The sequence below is a fragment of the Podarcis erhardii genome, assembly GCF_964252035.2.
Source record: "Podarcis erhardii genome assembly, chromosome: 2".
NCBI lineage: Eukaryota > Metazoa > Chordata > Lepidosauria > Squamata > Lacertidae > Podarcis > Podarcis erhardii.
This window is the reverse complement of record NC_138498.1, coordinates 3,337,294-3,354,986: the sequence shown is the minus strand read 5'-3', so window position 1 is coordinate 3,354,986 and position 17,693 is coordinate 3,337,294. Positions and strand designations below refer to the sequence as shown.

Genomic DNA, 17,693 nt, shown 5'->3' with positions numbered 1-17,693 from the left:
AATAGCCTGACTGTTGCGCCTGGGCTCTTATAAGGCAGGAGAGACTACCTGCATCACATGCCATGTTCACGCAAACACTGGCTTTAGTCTGAAATGCACTTACAACCCCCTTCGCCTAAAACCTGAGGTGTTCTCAAGGTGTGTCCTGTAGTGGAACCTTGCAGAACTAGACTCTAGGAGAGCCACATGTTCAGCAAAATCTTGGCCTCTACAACTTAAGGCTGAATTCAGTTTCTGAATGCTTCCTTCAAATAAAAAACTCATTCATGGAGATAAATAACGCACCAGGGAGAAAAGGTTCTGGCCTACCCTCCCCCTCAATGTCCATGTGCAGCACATTTTTCACTTGCAGGGACAGTTTCAAAATGTGACTCCTTCTCTTTTAAGTCCTAAGTGGTAAAGCCTGGGATGGACTCTACCATGGAATTTGCTGAACATGCAGACCAGTCCTTGGTCTGCTGCAGCAAGCATATGAAGAGATTTTGTGGCAAGAATTAGGTTCTTGTCTACAAAAACTCATGCTGAAATAAATTAACCTTACCAGACTTTGAGTAGACCTGGGGAAATTAATGAACAAGACTAAGTTGGGTCCATTGATTTCAACAGGTCAGCTCTGAGTTGAACGCCACCCTTTTGCTTTGATTTCTTGTTGCCTAAGGATTAGGCCTCTTGCTCTCACCTCTCCAGGCCTCATCCAACTCATCTTTACCAAACCACAGTTGGGTGCTGTGGATGGTGCAGGTGTGGAACTGGACCCGGAACACAACATCACGCTCGGTGCCCTGGAGCTGCTTATGGTAACATTTCACCTAAGAAAAAGGAGGGGAAATGAACATAATAATCACTCGAGGCCTAGCTCTCCCAGCTGGCAAGCAGGCTTCTGCTACTACCCACCATACACAGCTGTCTGGGCACGCTCAAATGTTCACATACACCAAGCCCACAGATTTTGTACACATTTACTGTGACACCATTATTTTCATGGTCAAGGAACATTGACAGCAAGTACTTGAGTTGATTCAGAATATAGGAAGATCCTGCTGGATGAGGCCAATGCCCCTTCTAGCCCAGCATCCTGATCACACAGTGGCCAACCAGGTGCCTGTGGGAAGCCTGCATCCAGACTGAAGATGCTGGATGATGAGCTCTCTAGAGATCCAGTAGCAATTATTTTATGCATAAACTTATTTTGTCTTCAGCCAAACTGGAAGAAAACTGAAACTCTAAGAGTGTGGGAAACAGATGAAGTGATGAATCGGCTAATTACAGTTAATAAGGCTGTCAGCGTTTCCTAGGAGTGTTGGAAATTGCTTGAGAAAGAGATGAAAAGAAGACAAGGTTCCAACCAGAAAAGAATGGCTGATGAAGATGATGGACTATGCCGAAATGGCAAAACTGACCAGGAGAATCAGAGACCAGGATGAGGAGAAGTTCAGGAAAGAATGGGAAAAATTTATAGCTTATTTAAGAGAACATTGTAAACAACTAAAAACCTTGGCAGGATTAGAGTAATACTTGTAAAAGACAAAATATAATGGAAAAGTTAATAACAGATGGGGGGGGGGGGCGCGAGGATAAGCTGAATAAAAAGGGATTGACAATGAAAACCAGAGAAGGGTGGAGGGAAGTCAAGGGATTCAGAGAATCCTAAATGTGAATGTGATTGAATTTTTTTAATAATTTTTTTTAAGGGAAATTGCTTGAGATAGAGTCATCGCTACTCAGGGTACGCCCCCACACTTCCTCTCCACTCCTCCTACCTCAGTCATCTCCAGTCAAACAGATTTCATAATTTTTGGAGACATTATTTTAAAATATGTAAACCTGCTGACCAGAGGCAAAAGTGAGGTGAGCCACTTCTGAGCCACCTTCTCTGGGAAAAACAGAGAGTGGATCATTTGTTTGTTTTAAATAATGATGTCAGAATCTCCACAGGGGTATCCAGTGTGGTGGCCTCCAGTTGTTAGACTCCAACTTCCACCAGCCCCAGTCAACATGGCAAATGGTCAGGGATGATGGGAGTTGAAGTCCAATAATATATGGAAGCCACCAATCTCACTACCCCTTATGTAACAGCATGTTCTACATTTACAAGGAAGATAGCATACTTGGGATCTCTTTACCAGCTACGGCATAATTGCGTTTCTGAGTCTTAGTTCTTCCTTAAGAATATAAAGAAGTGTCTTGCTGGATCAGAGGTCCACCAAGTCCAGCCTTCCCACCTTACATCCTGAGCTCCTGCCAGCACTCACCAGGACATCCCCTTTCAAGAGCAAGGCTGGCTCCAGACTGATGCAGAGCTTCTGAGTTCCACCAGAACCATGAAGACTGCTGTAAGACAGGAAGAAACAGAAGGACAGCTGGGATGGAAGCTACAAGGAGATTGGCCCTTATCTATGAAGAATTCATAGGGTGACCCAGGCATTTGCCTGAGGCAGAACCCACTCATACTCACTAGATCCCAGACGTGTACACCAGCTGCATGGACTGGTAGATCTTCAAGAAGGGTTGATAACCTGGAAGAGGAAAGATAAGAACGTAAGAGAAGCCTGAGGGGTCAGGCCAACAAACTCAATTCCTAAGGAAAGTTGGGCATGTGTATGTAATTTGGTTTCAGTTCTAGTACCAGTACTAACAATTCCACACCTACACCATGTGGAATCTTCTTATTCACAAGGCCTTACATAGGTCAAATGTGCATCAGGACCAGCTTCCCTGCCTAAACAAAGAGTTCATTCTACAACCTCATTTCATGCAGATGGGGTGCACACTCAGATCAGAATGTACTGGAGAGCATACCATAATTAGCACAATAACATGGGGCTTGTGTTCTAATTCTGAGATTGTGGGTACTCCGTGAATTGTGACCCCCTTGAATGGTTGCCTAGTTTACTGGCAGATGAACTAGCCCTGTATACACACTCACACTTTCTCCCTTGTTTGTGTCCTAGCACAATCTTAGGGATAAAAGCATCATGTTTTCAACAGCAGCCAGTCAGATACCTCTGGGAATTCTTCAAACAGGGCACAAAGGCAGCCCAAGGCTTCTGAACATGGGGTTCTCATTTAGGCAGCCTAACTAAGAGTCATTGACAGGTGTCCCTTCCATAGATTTGTCTCAGATCAAAAGCCATCTAAAGCCATGCCCCCTCCCCCACATCTGGTGGCAGTGAATTCCCTAACTTTATTATAGTGTAGTGCTCTCTTTACTGGGCTTTAAGTGCCATTGTTTAGGTAGCCCCCCCCCCACCTGCAAAAGGGAGGTTTCAACACAATTAGAAAACCCCAAGTACAAAGAAATTTTTTTGGGAGGAACCCTAAAAAGTGAGGGTTAAAACAGCCCACCAGCGAAGTCATGGAGCATGCCCAGGAGGCACAGACTGCTGACAGCTTTTGCAGGGTGAGGTGGGGTGGGTGGCAGACACAGGGAATGGGAAAAGGAACTGTGTGTGTGTGTGTGTGTGTGTGTGTGTGTGTGTGTGTGTGTGACACTGCAACATTTTGCTGCAGGTCCCACACATGAAGAATTGTCGATCAACATAAATGAGAAACTTCAAGATCTAGTGTTATGAGAGAAAGCGAAAAATCTCCCTATTTGTGCTCTCCATGCTATTCTCAATTTTATAAAACCCTGCCAGGTCAGTTCCCCTCTCTCCCTCTTGCTTTTTTTCACCCTTTTGGTCACTCTTGTTTGACCTGAAATAGTGCTATGCACAAATGTGTGCAAGAACAGACGGGAGGTGCAAGCAGGCTTTTAAGCCATGCCCATGACGGTCTTGCATTTGAATGGGGAGATGTATTTTCTGGACATCGCCTGCAGCACTTACCTCCTCCAGCCCCAAAGGTAGGGATAGCTGGGAGAAGAACATGGTGCAGAAACAGGGTGTTGCTGTTCATCTTGATGGTGCCTGAGAGTAGCCCACTAAAATACTGGATATACCTGTCCACAGGGAAAAGAGAGAAGGGTCAGCCACAAGCTCTTAGGCTTACCAACAGGATTCCAGGAGAAATTCTGGGTCTCAAAGCTACCTCCTCCTTTACCCCTTAGCCTCTAAACTCCCTGTTTCATAATAGCAGCCAAGAGCCCAATAGGTGGGAAGTCCCCATCTGTGTCGTACCACATCTGACAGCCCACGGGGTGCGAAGTGTCCCAAAGAAGAAAACATCTCCACAATTAGACAATCAGCATCTTGGGGAGAAAAGCTGGCTAGAATCCAGCTCCCCAATGTCTAGTTACCTATGTATAGGGAGCTTTTGTATGTGTATATGGGGGGAAATTCACTTGTACCAGGTGGTAATTCAGATGATTCAGTTGGCTTTGACAGCTCCAAAGCCTCCAGGCTTTATCAGGCTAACCGGAGGTTTACAACTAGCCCCCTGAATCACTGCTCCTCTTCCATCTTCACTCTTCATCTCCAAATCTCTGCAACACAGCGTAGCAGCTACTACACCTGTCCAGATGACCAGGTCTGCTTGGTGGGAGCATAACAGCTATGCAGCCCCTGTTAACTGCAGGTGCACTGGGAGTGGGCTGTCCTGAGGGATGGGCAAATCTATCACTTTTGGTTTCTCGGTTTCTCATTTTTCCATTCTTAAGTTCAAGTCTCCACATCATGAAATCCATTTTTAAATCCTCATGAAAATGCATAAGCATTTTAATACAAATTTCTCTTAATACACATTTTTGTATGCAATTTTGCCTATCATACACATTTTAGCAAAGCAATTTCCCCAAATATAATGCATTTTTATGCTATTTTTACTAGTATATGCATTTTTATGCAGAGTTTACCCTAGTCTATGCATTTTTAAAAACAAATTACACAGGGCTCATCCACACGTCCACTTGTCCCATGCCTTGCAAGCACGGGTCCAAGCCGCTTTCTGCTTGTCCCATACAATCTAGGCAAACGTCCGAGCAGTTTTGCCTTTGCCCTGCTACTTTCCCCCAGAAAATCTGCTCTTTAGTGCTAAATTGGAACAAACAACAACTGTGGAAAAGCAGATTGCCGTTTGTTCCGATTCAGCATTAAACCACAGGTTTTCCCAGTGGAAAGCAATGGGGCAATTTAAAGTATGGATGAGCCCTTAGCTGGAAAACTGCAGTGCAAAATTCGGAGAAGTGCAACTTTTGAAGGATGGCTGTTTCGGTTTGTGGATTGTTCCAGAAAGTGCAAACCAGGTAGATTTGTCTTTAAATGTGAACTGAATTGAATTTTCCCTTTGTTCCTAGCTATTGCACCTAACGCTACCAGCACCTTTTCTCTCCCTGAGGATCTTGTGGATTTGTGAGAGTAGAAGAGCACGCTGGATAGCCAGAATGGTCTTCAGGCACAAGGGCTTCGTATCTAGTGCAACATGCACACAAACACATCCACCCCTTTTCTGTGTTTTCCTAAAGTTTCTCACAGAACACCCCTGCAACGCCTTGCCATGATGCGTTTCCCACCCATCCTGCAGCTTATTTCACATGCATGACAGCAGAGGAAGAGGGGAAAGTGGGGTGGGAGTGAAGCTGCAGGCCTCACCTCTTCTGGGAGGGTTGCAGAGAAGCAGCCACCTTGTCCTCGCAGAACTTGCGCATGGTCAGTGTGCTGAGGGCCTGGTCTGCACTAAGGAAGGAAGAAAGGAAAGAGGCCAGTGGGTGCCTGCATGCTGGCCCCCTTAGGAGTCTCTGTCTTGAGCTGAAGACAGAAGCCAAGTAGAGTTACAGCCTACCACACACAACTACAGCCCCCTCCCCACATTGCTTGGTACCTTGCAGAGATTTTGCTGTAGTACATGTAGGCTGCTACGATCACGCCGGTCTTGCCCTTATTGCCCTGGCACAAAGAGGGAGAAGGAGAGAGGGGGGGGCATTAAAAACTGGAGATAGGACCATAAAATGCAGCGGCACCATCAGCCTAGGAGTGCAAGAAGTTTCCCAAAAAACTATGGGAACCAACTCAGAGGCAGGGGGAGAGACAGAGGAATGACTGTGAGAACCCACAGATCATGACTTGCAGAAGTCAAAAGCCCTTTCCTCAGTCTCTGGTGTCTTTGCAGTCCCCTCTGTCTCCACCATCCACAGCCACTTCCCCTAAATGCCCATCTATAGTGGCCAGGAAAATTAGGGCATTTCCCTCTGCACCTTGCAGTGAAGCACAACCACATGCTGTGGGTCTGAGTTCAGCCAGGTCTCCATGGCTTTGCAGATGGAGCAGATTTTGTCCAAAGGTGGGGCGTGGAGGTCTGGCCAGCCAAAGTCTTGCACCTGTGCCGGGAAGGAGAGAGGATGGGCGTTAAGGAGGCACGTGCGTATACGAAGGCAGAACAAATGGAACCAGAGCCAAGAGAGTCAGGTTGTATTTTATTTTTTACTACAGAACAGTGGGTGGTCCCAGGTTCAATCCCCAGCATCTGGGAAAGACTCTGGTCTGTAACACTGGAGAGCCATTACCGGGCAGGAGTGGACACTGGAGTGGCATCACACATCTGACCTCCAGGAGGAGAGTTGTTGCAGTGCAAGTGCACTGGCAGAGCCAATCCAGTGGTCTTGTACCACGTTGACCTCACTGCTACCTTGTTCCTCCTCCTCCTTCTCCAATCCCACTAAAAAGCAGCAGCAGCAGCAGCAACAATATGACCAACTGGTGAGTAGCAGTGCCCCACCACAACATCTGCTATCTCAGTCAATGCAGAAAATAGCCGGACCAACACTCTGACTCAGCACAAGGCAGCTTCTTACATTCCCTATATCCTGCTACTGGAAACCCATGTTTAATTATGAAAATGCAAATCAAACAAATCTGTAGCTTACCCTTCACACAGCTACAATTCCTAGCACCCTTAACAAACTAAAGTTCCTAGGATGGGGGGAATCATGTGCCTTAAATGTGTGATTTTCATACAGCCAAAAGTGACAGCTGCAAGCTTGACTTGTGTTTAGAAAGGTGCAGACAGTTATTTTGCAAGTTTCCATCGTGAGAATTTTCGAGACCCAACACCGCAAAACTCTGTCCCCAGGTCAATATAAGCATTTGAGGCCCAACCCTTCTCTTCCTCACCTTGGGGTTCAGCCTGATGATGTCATGCCGCTTCTCTGACAGGTTGAGGAGCTGTTGACACAAAGAGACATCTCATTGGCCTCTGTTACTCACAGTGAACGATTACCAGCCAGCCAATATTGTACTCATCAAGCCAGTATTTCTCTGCCCCTCACCAGCACGAGCTCCAAACCCCACCAGATTCTAACCTGGCTCTGTCTGCTCTAGTTCTGCCACCAACCCTGATGCCCAGGGACTCTGTTTTTAAATTAAAACATTGGCAACCCTTCCCCATCCTCCCATTCCAACTTTTCTCCCCCTCCCCAGACCAGTTCCATCAATCTTCTGTGCTCCCTGTTCCTTTGCAAAGCCTACAAAATGCAGAAGTGTGTCTGTACAGCCCAGAAGAAGAATACCCACAAGGGTATCTGCATTGGCGGCTTGCAGATTTCCAGTGCCATACTTCAGGTAGGAGACTGAACTGAGGAACAGGGAGAACAGGATGAATTCCAAGGGATGAGCCGTAGCTCAGGGGCAGATCACTTGTTTCTCATGCAGGAGGTCCTAACTCCTACCCCCTGTGCCTCTAGATAGGGCTGAAAAACACCCTTGCTTGAAATCACTGCCAGACAATAACTGAGCTAGATGCACCAATGGTTGGGCACAGTATAAGAAAGATCCCTACACTCCTGTGCTGAGCACCCTGTGTCTACATGGTATGGTGCTCCCCATCTCTCTAAGAAGCAGGCATCCCTCACACACTCACTCAACCCCAGGTATCCAGAAAGGCTCACTTTTTGATTTCACATGCCCACCCTGCAATGGCCCCCTAATGGATTTTTTTACCCATTGCCACCCCTGGCTTCCCTTGGCTTCTTTACCATGTACTTGTCCTCATGCTTGGATTTTAGCATCTGGGCCACCTCCCGAAGGTTGCCACGGTAACGCTGCTCCTCCAAGGCCAGGGGGAAGAAGACAGAGATGATGCGCTCAGTGATGTAGGTGAGGTCAAAGTCATACTTGCGTTCCATCACGTGGTCTAGACTGAAACTCCTGAAGGAAGGAAGGAAGGAAGGAAGGAAGGAAGGAAGGGAGGGAGGGTTGAGGGAAGCAAGCCATGGTTGTTTTCTAATTCCTGGGAAAACCAGCTGTTTACCGCTGAACTGGAACCAGTGGCAATCCACAGAAAAACCAATCAACTTTTGCTCCAATTCAGTGGTAAACAGCTGGTTTTCCCAGGGAAAGTGGTGGGATAAAAAAACCGCCCACTTGGATGCAGACCTAGAAATCCCAGACTTGTGCCTAGGAAGGAGGACACAAAAGGAAGTGCTTCCTGCCTCACAGAATTTAGCTGAGTGGGGATTAGATGGTGATATGGGTGAGATATACCAATCTCCATTTTCTAAAGTTCCACTGATGAAGCAGAAGTCCCCCATATGTTAACGCCACCCCCAATGCAGCTTGAATTAAGCAGGGATCTATTCAAATACAGGCTCTGTGCTGACATGTGGAACAACTGCACCTATAGTTTGCATTGGAAATGAGTTTACATAATTGGGACTTGACTGACTGAACATTATCAATATTATTGTATATCAAACCATCCCTGAGCCAAGGCTCCTGAGACAAACACCACAACCTCAGAGAAAATATGATCTCAAGAGATCATAAGGCTACACTTCAAAAACAAAGATACTTTAGAAATTACACTGCCTTCTCATTTGGGTGCTGATTTTGGAGGGGTTCCACCAAAAGATGAAGGGGGTGGGGGAGACAGGGTTGCCCAGGACATTCAAAACTATTGCTGGGCCATTCCTGGGCCCATAAACATTATAGTTTCTCTTTGTCTTTCTTCCAGCTGAATGTGGCCAATCAGAATTGGTTGGAGCAGTCCAGACACATGCCTTTTGTAATCACAGAATGGTATTTAAATTACCACCTTCTGCAAAGCACAAATCTGCTGCTTGCAGAAGTTACAGGATAACTATAGGTCCCAAAGGCAAGTCAGCATGACAAGAATGCAAAACCTAAATGCAAACCCCTTACCTGGGTAGCGTGTTCCGTTGCTTAGCAGTGTTGAGGGACTTGGTAGAGCCCTGAAAAATAAATGTGGGGAGGGAGGAAGTCGGGGGAAAGCCATCAAAAAAGCACTTCCAAAGCAAAACAGCAAGCAAGAACAGAGTGACTCTGACTGAAAAGAGCAATAAATAGCATGCAGGAAACAGAGCAACAGATTTCTTTCTATTCATATTTTTTCTATTCTAAAGCAGGAGTGTGGCCAAACTTTTTTTTTTTTTGCCTGAGAGCTGCATTTCCCCTTGGCCAACCTACCAGGGTCCATATGCCAGTAGTGAGCACGTGGACCACATATGGGGGAGGGGGGCACACACCTTCATATATTTGCACACTGACATACAGTTTCCCCACCTTAGCTCACAGTGCCCCCTCTCCACTCATCAAAGGACTGATCTGATGACCAGGGAAGGAACAATCTGCATATCCATAGGGACGCTGAGCCCCACCCACCATGGTACCGTGCCCACATTCCCCCCACTTCTGCTGCTCCTGTCGTCATCCAATGTCAGATCTACATATTCTGCCATGGAGGGAAGGCATCTGCACTGCTGCCTCCCTCTGTCGAAGGCTTATGCCCCCCCCCATCCCCACACCCCCCCAAGCAGAATGAAGTCTACAGGTTTGTGTCTCATCTCACTACTGCAGCTCAGCCTAGCTCAATATAAGGGAGTTTCCAATGTTCCTGTGCTCATTATTCATGGTTTTTTTAAAGTGTGCTTAAGCTGGTCACCCTTGCCACAACTAGCCAACTGCTATTTGTCCCTAAAGATGAATTGGATGGCTGTTTCTGGATGGGGCTCAACATGGGTGTTTTTCTTTCAAAATGAAAGCAGCCCGCTTAATAATGCCTTTTGCAAAAGCACAAATAATGTAAGATGTAGTTTGTCTCAGAGCTGTGAATGAAGAAACCCTGTTCTGAATCTTGCTTCTTGTGTTAACCCACTAGCTGGCTTCAGCCTCAGTTCCCCACCTGCAATATAAGGGCTAATAATATGAAGGTAACAGGGTAACCATTGCCATTACTAAGACTGATGGGCTGAGAATGTCTCCTTGAGTTGGTGGATGAGATTTGTAGAAAAAGCTAATAGGTTTAGGGCTCTCTCCTTCTCAGGCTATGCCTCTTAAGAACAAAACATAATGATCTTAATCTTTCCCCTCACTCAGATTAGCATGCATAGATTAATAAATAGATATCTTTGAAAGTGAGAAGTTTGTTTTCATCCCTTCCATCTTAATTGATTCACCTTGATAGAAAGGTTTTTTAAAAGTGAACTTAACAGGTTCACTTTTGACATATCTAATAAAAATACGTCAGGAATATTTCAGACTTTATAAATGAGTTATCCAGGCATTTGCAGGAGCTGGAAGATGTACCACAAAAATATTTATCTTCAACCAAAACTGATTAACATTCTATGGCCTTTTGAATGTGATTGTGAGAGGGCAGATTATTGGTCTGTTCTTGTTTTATTATGTATTTTGTGTTCTCCTTTTGTATTTTTTATGTTGTGAACAGCCCTGTGATCTTTGGATGAAGGGCAATATACAAATTTAAATAATAATACTAATTATTATTATTATTATTATTATTATTATTATTATTATTATTATTAATGTTTAAAGTGGTAGCATGCCACTTTAATTAGCCATGGCTTCCCCAAAAGAATCCTGAGAAGCACAGTTTGTTGAGGGTGCTGAGTGTTGTTAGGAGGCTTCTATTCCCCTCTCAGAGTGGTTTAACCATCGATCTGTCAATGGACCCTGGAGCACCTGGAGGAAAGAGAGGGAGGCCGCCTGGAGGCAGCTGCAAAGCCAACTATCTTCCCACGTCAGCATTTTTAAAAAGAGAGAAGGAGATTAGAAGAAGTTAGAGAGAGAGAGAAATGAACTCAAGTTATGAAACAAATGTGTCTTTGACTAATGTGCACTGAACCTAATGCGATTTTAACGAACGAGTCATGAAATGAATAAAGATCTTTTAAGTAGAAAAATGAGTGTAATTACAAGCAGAAGAAGAAGAAGAAAATGCCCTTACATGCCCTTCCTGATTACATGTCAGCATGGTGTCTAGAAACAGTTTTCAGTCGCTAGTGAATCAAACTTTAGACTGGAAAGCCCCGCAGGCAGAGTTAAGAGAGTTTAGAGAAAGCAAAGTCTTACCAAATGCTCAATACGCCGGACTGGAGCTGTATTCCTCCTCTTGACAAATGGGGAAGAATGGGGAGAAGGAGAGTGTTTAGGAAAGCAAAACAAAATCACAAAGATGAGCATTAAATGCAAGACAGCACCATGCAGCTTCTATGGCTGAGACCCTCCTCAGCTGCAGTGGGGGGCCTGAAGCTCATTCCTTGATGGCTTGAACCTCAAACCGGAGTCGAAGGAGAGGTACACAGGGGCAACAGCGACACGACACCTTCCTACTGGGATAGCCTTTGCCAACCTGGGGCCCTCCATATGTTTTGGACTACAACCCCCATCAAACCTGAACATTGGCCATGCTGGTTGAGACTGATGGGAGCTAGAGGTACCACTAAAAAGCGAGTGAAATGGAGCTACTACTGATAATGGCTTCCTCATGTCAAATTCTCCTCCCAGCTACAGTGTAATTAACCTTACCCCCCTCTGATGTCATAAAATGTGCATTTCTACAGCCCTACTGCCCACGACACCTAGTAGGGAAAGCAATGATGTCATGACACAGGAGTGGGTTTTAAAACATATTATAGAAGGGAAGAGGGAAAACTTGATACGGGAGTACAATTTTCAGTGGCAGGCCCTAAGTTTTAAGAAACTTCTCATACCCTCCCTAAATGAACTGCAAATTCACAATTTAAAGAAGAAACAAGTACAGTATGCACATCCTTGTGATCTCTGCAATTTACATGACCATTCTTTCCTTGATCATAAGGTAGTGAAGTTGATATAAGAGGATAGCTTGATATGGCCCAAGCAGATCACACTGTTTTGATGGGGTGAGGGCATTCAGCAGCTTGCCATGTCCTGGCAACAGGTTTCAACAAATGCACTCACCACAGAGAGTGTGGCACCACCCTCTGGCAAGCCTGATGAGCTTGCCTTTCCCTTGGGGTGGGAGGTTCTCCAACAATGCATGCTTCCCCCAGCTTCCCCCTCGAGAAATTCTGCTAGGAGCTGGAACTGCCATTTTTGGCTTGGTCAGCAAGCTCAGCCAAAAATTGTTGACCCTTGCTTGCGAACTCTTTGCTTCACATGGATTATTGCAGTCAGAAAGGCAGGTTGCAATCTTTTAATGTCAGCATAGTCAAAAGAATGTCTCGCCATGCCAAACACAAATGACTTACAATTTCATTGTGTTGAGAAAATGGCCATGTGGCCCAATTCCTGCCCTCCCCCCACACATTGGTCACTGAATGGACAGCTATTAATAAGTTGTCAGCCTGGCTCCTCTTTACATTTCCTGGAGACTACTTGTCTCTCACTTCCTTTACTGTCTGTTCAATTTGGGACAACCTGCGAGGGAAACAGAGCCTGCCCTCATGACTGGGAAGAGGCGGTGGACATTTGGTTGCACTTTGGAGAGGATACACCTGTTCTTTCAAGCTCATTGTCATTGCAGCAAAAAGCTGGCAAGCCACCTGATATGCCTTTATTTTGTTTTGTTTTGTTTTTTGTTTTGCTTTGCAAGCAGAGAAAGCAGTTACAAACTTCAAAAAAGGACAAATAGAACAAGGAAAAGCATAAAAAGGACAATCAATAAAAGAGAGAAAAGTAAACAATACAGTAGAGCTACAGATAATTAGGATCACATACAGCTTTCTTACTATCTTGACTTCTCTAAAAACTAACATGAAGCCACATTCAGCCTCCATTGCAAGGCTAGAGTCAAGGGACCATCCATCTCCTAAATCACTAAACCAGCCATGAACTGGGTCTCCTGAGTCTTCCTGACCTGCGAGGTCACTAGAATACCTTTGCTGATCCCAGATTCAAGGCAAGTTAAGGTCACAATCAATTTGGGAGTGGGGTGGGGGTCCGCAAGGCCCTCTGGAGCAAGCAAGTTGGACAGCCTCTTATCTGTATCTTGGCATTTCTCTGAAACATTCCTGTATGGTAGACAGTAGCCAAAAAATCATTGTGCTTTAGCTGACCCTTCTTGCACTGGGTGGCGTAGAACGCCTTCCAGTTGCTAACAGGTTAGCTCACAGGGAAGGCTGCAACTCCTGTCTTGGCCCTCACAGAGAAAATAGGCCCATCAGACGTCAGCAGCAAGGGAATGCATCCTCTCAAGTTGCATTATTAACATTTCTTTCATTCCCTCTTCAGTGGGAGATTTTGCTTCCTGCTACCATTAATCTGGTCTGGTTCCTTGCAGTTGTTCTTTCACATTCTCACAGCAGCACTTACGAGCTTATGAGCCAGGCTAATACTGTTCCCACCAGGGTGTGCATCCCATTTCACTACCTGAGGTGAATCAGGAAGTGCTGCTCTGTCCTACTGTTGCCACCGCTCCTGCCACCACAGTTATCTGTCACTGCTGCCTGCACCACGTGCCCTGCCACATCCGTTGCGGGCAGAGAAGCAGCTCCATCATGGCACCAATTTCAGGCAAGATCATGCCCCAAATAGCCCTGATCTTGGCTGAAACTGATGCCAATGCCGGCGCTGCTTCTTTGCTGCTGCTGCTGCTGCTGGAGGTGGTGTGGTGCCCGTGGAAATGCTGCCTCAGGAGCTTCTGCCACCTGAGGCAGTAGCCTCACCCTGCCTAATGGCTGGGCTGGGCTGGCCTTGGATCCCACTGCCAAAACCAAGAAACAGAACGTGTCCAAGAGTACACAACAAATCTAAAGCTCAGCTGGGCTTTCAACCCAGGAAACCACCTCTCCCTTCCATATTCCCATCCACGCATTTATGCACTCTGAAGAAAGGACTTTCCTTACTGAGCACTCTCACAAACCTCCACAGCAAAGACCCACCTATAACCTCAACTGCAATTTGGCTCATAAGGAATAGCTCATCAGAGAACTACTTCATCTATGGCAGGTGGTGGTGGTGGTGGTGGTTGGAATCCACCCACCTGCCAGTATTTAGCCTTCCTGGTTGTGGAACATCTGTCCCCCTATAAACTGTTGGGCTCCAACTCCCATCATCGCTGAGGCCAGTGGCCACGCTGGCTGGAGCTGATGGGAGTTGCAGTTCAACAACATGTGGAGGGCACAGGATCCCCACCCTTGCTTTAAGCAGCGGAGTCACCCACTGTGATTTGCTCATATACAATCTTCTCTCTAGGAAGGACGCCTGGGGAATTCTATAATTCTATGAAGGAACTGCAGATATGGGGCAGAATCTGACAATGCATTGCACAGGCTGACTGGGGGCTTCTGGTATCACATACACCTCTCCTGCCTCATCCTTGGTAGCGGTTTTGTCAACATAAATTAGTTCATCATCATTTTAAAAGTTCCAAACAAATGTTAAATTGGTTGGGAGTGTGCAAGACAGACAACTGTTTGGTTTGCTGATGCATATGCCTGCCAAAACCTTTGCAGAGATGAAGCCAGGTGAAAGGCAAAAAAGCATGGTGAATTTAGAAATACATGCCGTCATGCTTTGTGCTAAATCCCCATCCTCACTCAACTAAAACACAGCAGACTGCAACTATGCAGGGGGTGGGGAAAGTCCACAGGTAAGGCATAAAACATACAGTGGACGGCTAGACATCCACACTTACCAGTTCAGGTAGAGGGAGGGGCTGGCAGGATGACGCTACCTGGAAATGAGAAGAAACAGAGAATGAAAAGTCCGGCTGCACATCCCTGGCTGCTCAGCTGGGAGGCCTCCCAGCTCGCCAGCATCCCCACAAACAGGGCTTTGCAAGGACCAAACCACCCCTTCCTCTCTCCATGCTCAGGAGTGGTGGGAGTGGAGAAAGACTCTTGCTCAGCTCCTCGGACTGCCTCTCTACGAGGCAGCAGGATCTGCCTCTTTTTCCCATCAGGGTGTTTGCTTTGGCCTGGGCTGGGCCCTTCCAATGACGGCGCACACATAGGCAGCAATTCATCACGGCTGGGAGGCAGAGCGGGCAGCACAGCAGTGGGGGCTCTGCTATATATAGAGAAATGTAAACAGGCTGCACCCCACACCCAGGGGGGAAGCACAGGGAGGCTATTCAGCCCTGCCGCTCTCCCATCTCACCTGGTGAAGCTGCCTTTGCATCCCTGGGTGACCTACGAGAGAAGAGGGAGGGACCAAGAGGGAGGGACCAAGTGCCGTCTCCTTCGTCTTCTACAGGTTCTGGAACTGCTGCTTGCAGGGGACAGAGAACCCCCACCTCCCTTGGCAGCCTGATCTAAGGGATGAGGCCACGTCAGCAAGGGGCTCGCCTTGCTCCTCCATGGATGTTACTAGCAACAAATAATTGAGTTGGAATTTATTAATATTTGTTCAACTGCTGGCTTTCACTCAACACGCGCACACATGAATGTGCATGTATGTGTCCTTGAACAAACAAAAACTGAACATCAGAGTAGAGCTAAACATGACAGACAAATATGATCCTGAATGGCCGTGGTACTTTGTTAGATAAAAGCTCTTTCGGGGGGGGGGTGCAATTTGGAACAGAGAAACATCAGTATGCTTAATGCTCTCCTTGCCTGCCACTTTCCCCGCTCCCCCCCCCCCCAGGCCCCAGAGACTGTTCCAGATACATGTTTATAAGGGCGTACAAAAATCAAAATGTGAACCTGAAATAGGATAATGCTACATTTTTTTTGAAGTTCTAAGTAGAATATTTGTGAGCTAGGCAAACACTTCTACTGAGAGGATTCATTTGCTTTCCTAATAAGAATGCCAAACATTAAGAGATGTACATAAATGACCAATTCCTGTAAATAGGAAGATTCTGTTTCACTTTCCTTTCATGTAAAATGCCCTTTGAAGCAGAAAACAGGGAAGGTTTTATTTAACAACCTGAGGACAGAAAGAGGGACCATGTGCCTATACCATTAAACCTCCCCCAATGAATTATGTTTTAATATTAGACATACCACTCTAACTAAGAGCAATTTTTATAGATTGCTTTTTTCCCAGCTTGATTTTCCAACATTCTTTGGCTGCTAGATGGATTCAAACCAGATATTATTCAGAAATATTGCTTCCTTTTTGCAGGGGTACCTAACCCCTGTCCTGGAGGCCTGATCAAGCAAATTTTGCTGGTCCCCAAACACCCCGTCATTTGGCAGTGGCAGCAAAATGAAAAAGGAAGGTATGATTGGGGGTTTGGGAGAGAGGTTGCCTTAATGGTAGGGATGGGGAGAAATTCATCTCAGTTTGCATTTAAAGTTGAATTTATCAAAATTGGACTTCCAGAAACAATATAAGAACAGATACACAGCCATCCTTCAAAGTTCACACTTAACTGGATTTTGTGATTTAGTGCTCCAATCAACTAATGTTTACAAATATACATATATTAAGGGAAAATGTGTATAACAATTAACAGACTGACAATATCATACAAAAGCATTATGTTAGGAGAAATTGCTTGCAAAAATGTGTACAAACTGCAGACAAAAAATGTGTTTAGATGACATTTGCACCAAAATGCTGAGGAATTTTCATGAGGATATGTATTTTTAAGATGAGGAAAATGATAAAGAGAGGGATACTGTCACCCCTACCTGTTGGGGGTGCAATTTGCTCCCCTCCCAATTAATCAAATTGATCATTTGATGAGCAAGGAGCAGACACCAACTTCCCTCCTCAGCTGTACAGCAGAGATCAGCTGCGGAGCAGAGGCTGCGTCATGGGGGGGGGGCGGGGCGGGGGGGATAAGGGTGGCCACGCCTACTTTGGGTCATGCCCACTCCTGGCAGTCACCCCCTCCAGTTGGCCAAGGGGGATTGCAGCCCTCGGTCCAAAGAAGGTTAGGCCACATCCCTGCTTTACACAACAAGCACATTTATTTGCCACCTCTCCAAATCAAAATTCACCCAAGGCATCTTTCATATTAAAATAAGGGTATGTACACTGCAACTGAAAAAAGTAGAGCCTTGAAACTCCCAAAGAACAATTCAATCAACAGGTTCTGTAAGCATCATTCGTAAAATCAGCAATGAATAATCTCCAAAACTGAATCAAGTTGCTAATCGAAACAGGCAGCTGAAACACCATCTATATAGAATTTTGTACAGATTCTGTCACAGTATTTGAAGTCTTAAAATTCTCAAGCTTCTGCCATGGAATCATATAAGAAAGTTCCTAGATCTCTTGCTTCTGACGACTTGTTTGAGTAATACGTAGGTTGTGTGTAGCAGCAGGAAAAGTCTTCGTGTCATGCAAGGGAGAGCTACCAGCTCATCTCTCACAGCCTTTTAATTTAGCCCTTTCACCCTCCACAATGCCATGCTTTGCTGTAAGTTCCAAACAGGTTCTGCAAAGTTGTAAAGACCAGGTTCAGAACTGTCAGAAGGGATAGGCTTATGTGTGTTCATTTTGTTAAACTTGAGAATTTTAGTATGAGCACTGAGTTTTGGAGTTGCAACATGTAAATAAAAAGGTAAAGGTAAAGGACCCCTGACAGTTAAGTCCAGTTGTGAACAACTCTGGGGTTGCAGC

At 45.7% G+C, this 17,693-nt stretch overlaps 1 protein-coding gene across 5 annotated transcripts in view; it reads right to left on the bottom strand.

Annotated features, from left to right (window-relative positions):
• Window positions 1-17,693, bottom strand: part of TNS2 (tensin 2) — a 123,413-nt gene that overhangs the window by 23,570 nt on the left and 82,150 nt on the right. For all 5 annotated transcript variants that reach the window (XM_081851666.1, XM_081851668.1, XM_081851669.1 and 2 more), the window contains 12 exons: window positions 14,809-14,847; window positions 11,262-11,300; window positions 9,072-9,121; window positions 7,907-8,078; window positions 7,047-7,097; window positions 6,131-6,253; window positions 5,758-5,822; window positions 5,529-5,612; window positions 3,828-3,940; window positions 2,456-2,516; window positions 2,253-2,331; window positions 680-809 (listed from right to left, as the gene is read on the bottom strand). In XM_081851666.1, coding sequence (XP_081707792.1) covers window positions 680-809; window positions 2,253-2,331; window positions 2,456-2,516; window positions 3,828-3,940; window positions 5,529-5,612; window positions 5,758-5,822; window positions 6,131-6,253; window positions 7,047-7,097; window positions 7,907-8,078; window positions 9,072-9,121; window positions 11,262-11,300; window positions 14,809-14,847 — 1,006 coding nt within the window. The remainder of the gene's footprint in view (window positions 1-679; window positions 810-2,252; window positions 2,332-2,455; window positions 2,517-3,827; window positions 3,941-5,528; window positions 5,613-5,757; window positions 5,823-6,130; window positions 6,254-7,046; window positions 7,098-7,906; window positions 8,079-9,071; window positions 9,122-11,261; window positions 11,301-14,808; window positions 14,848-17,693) is intronic.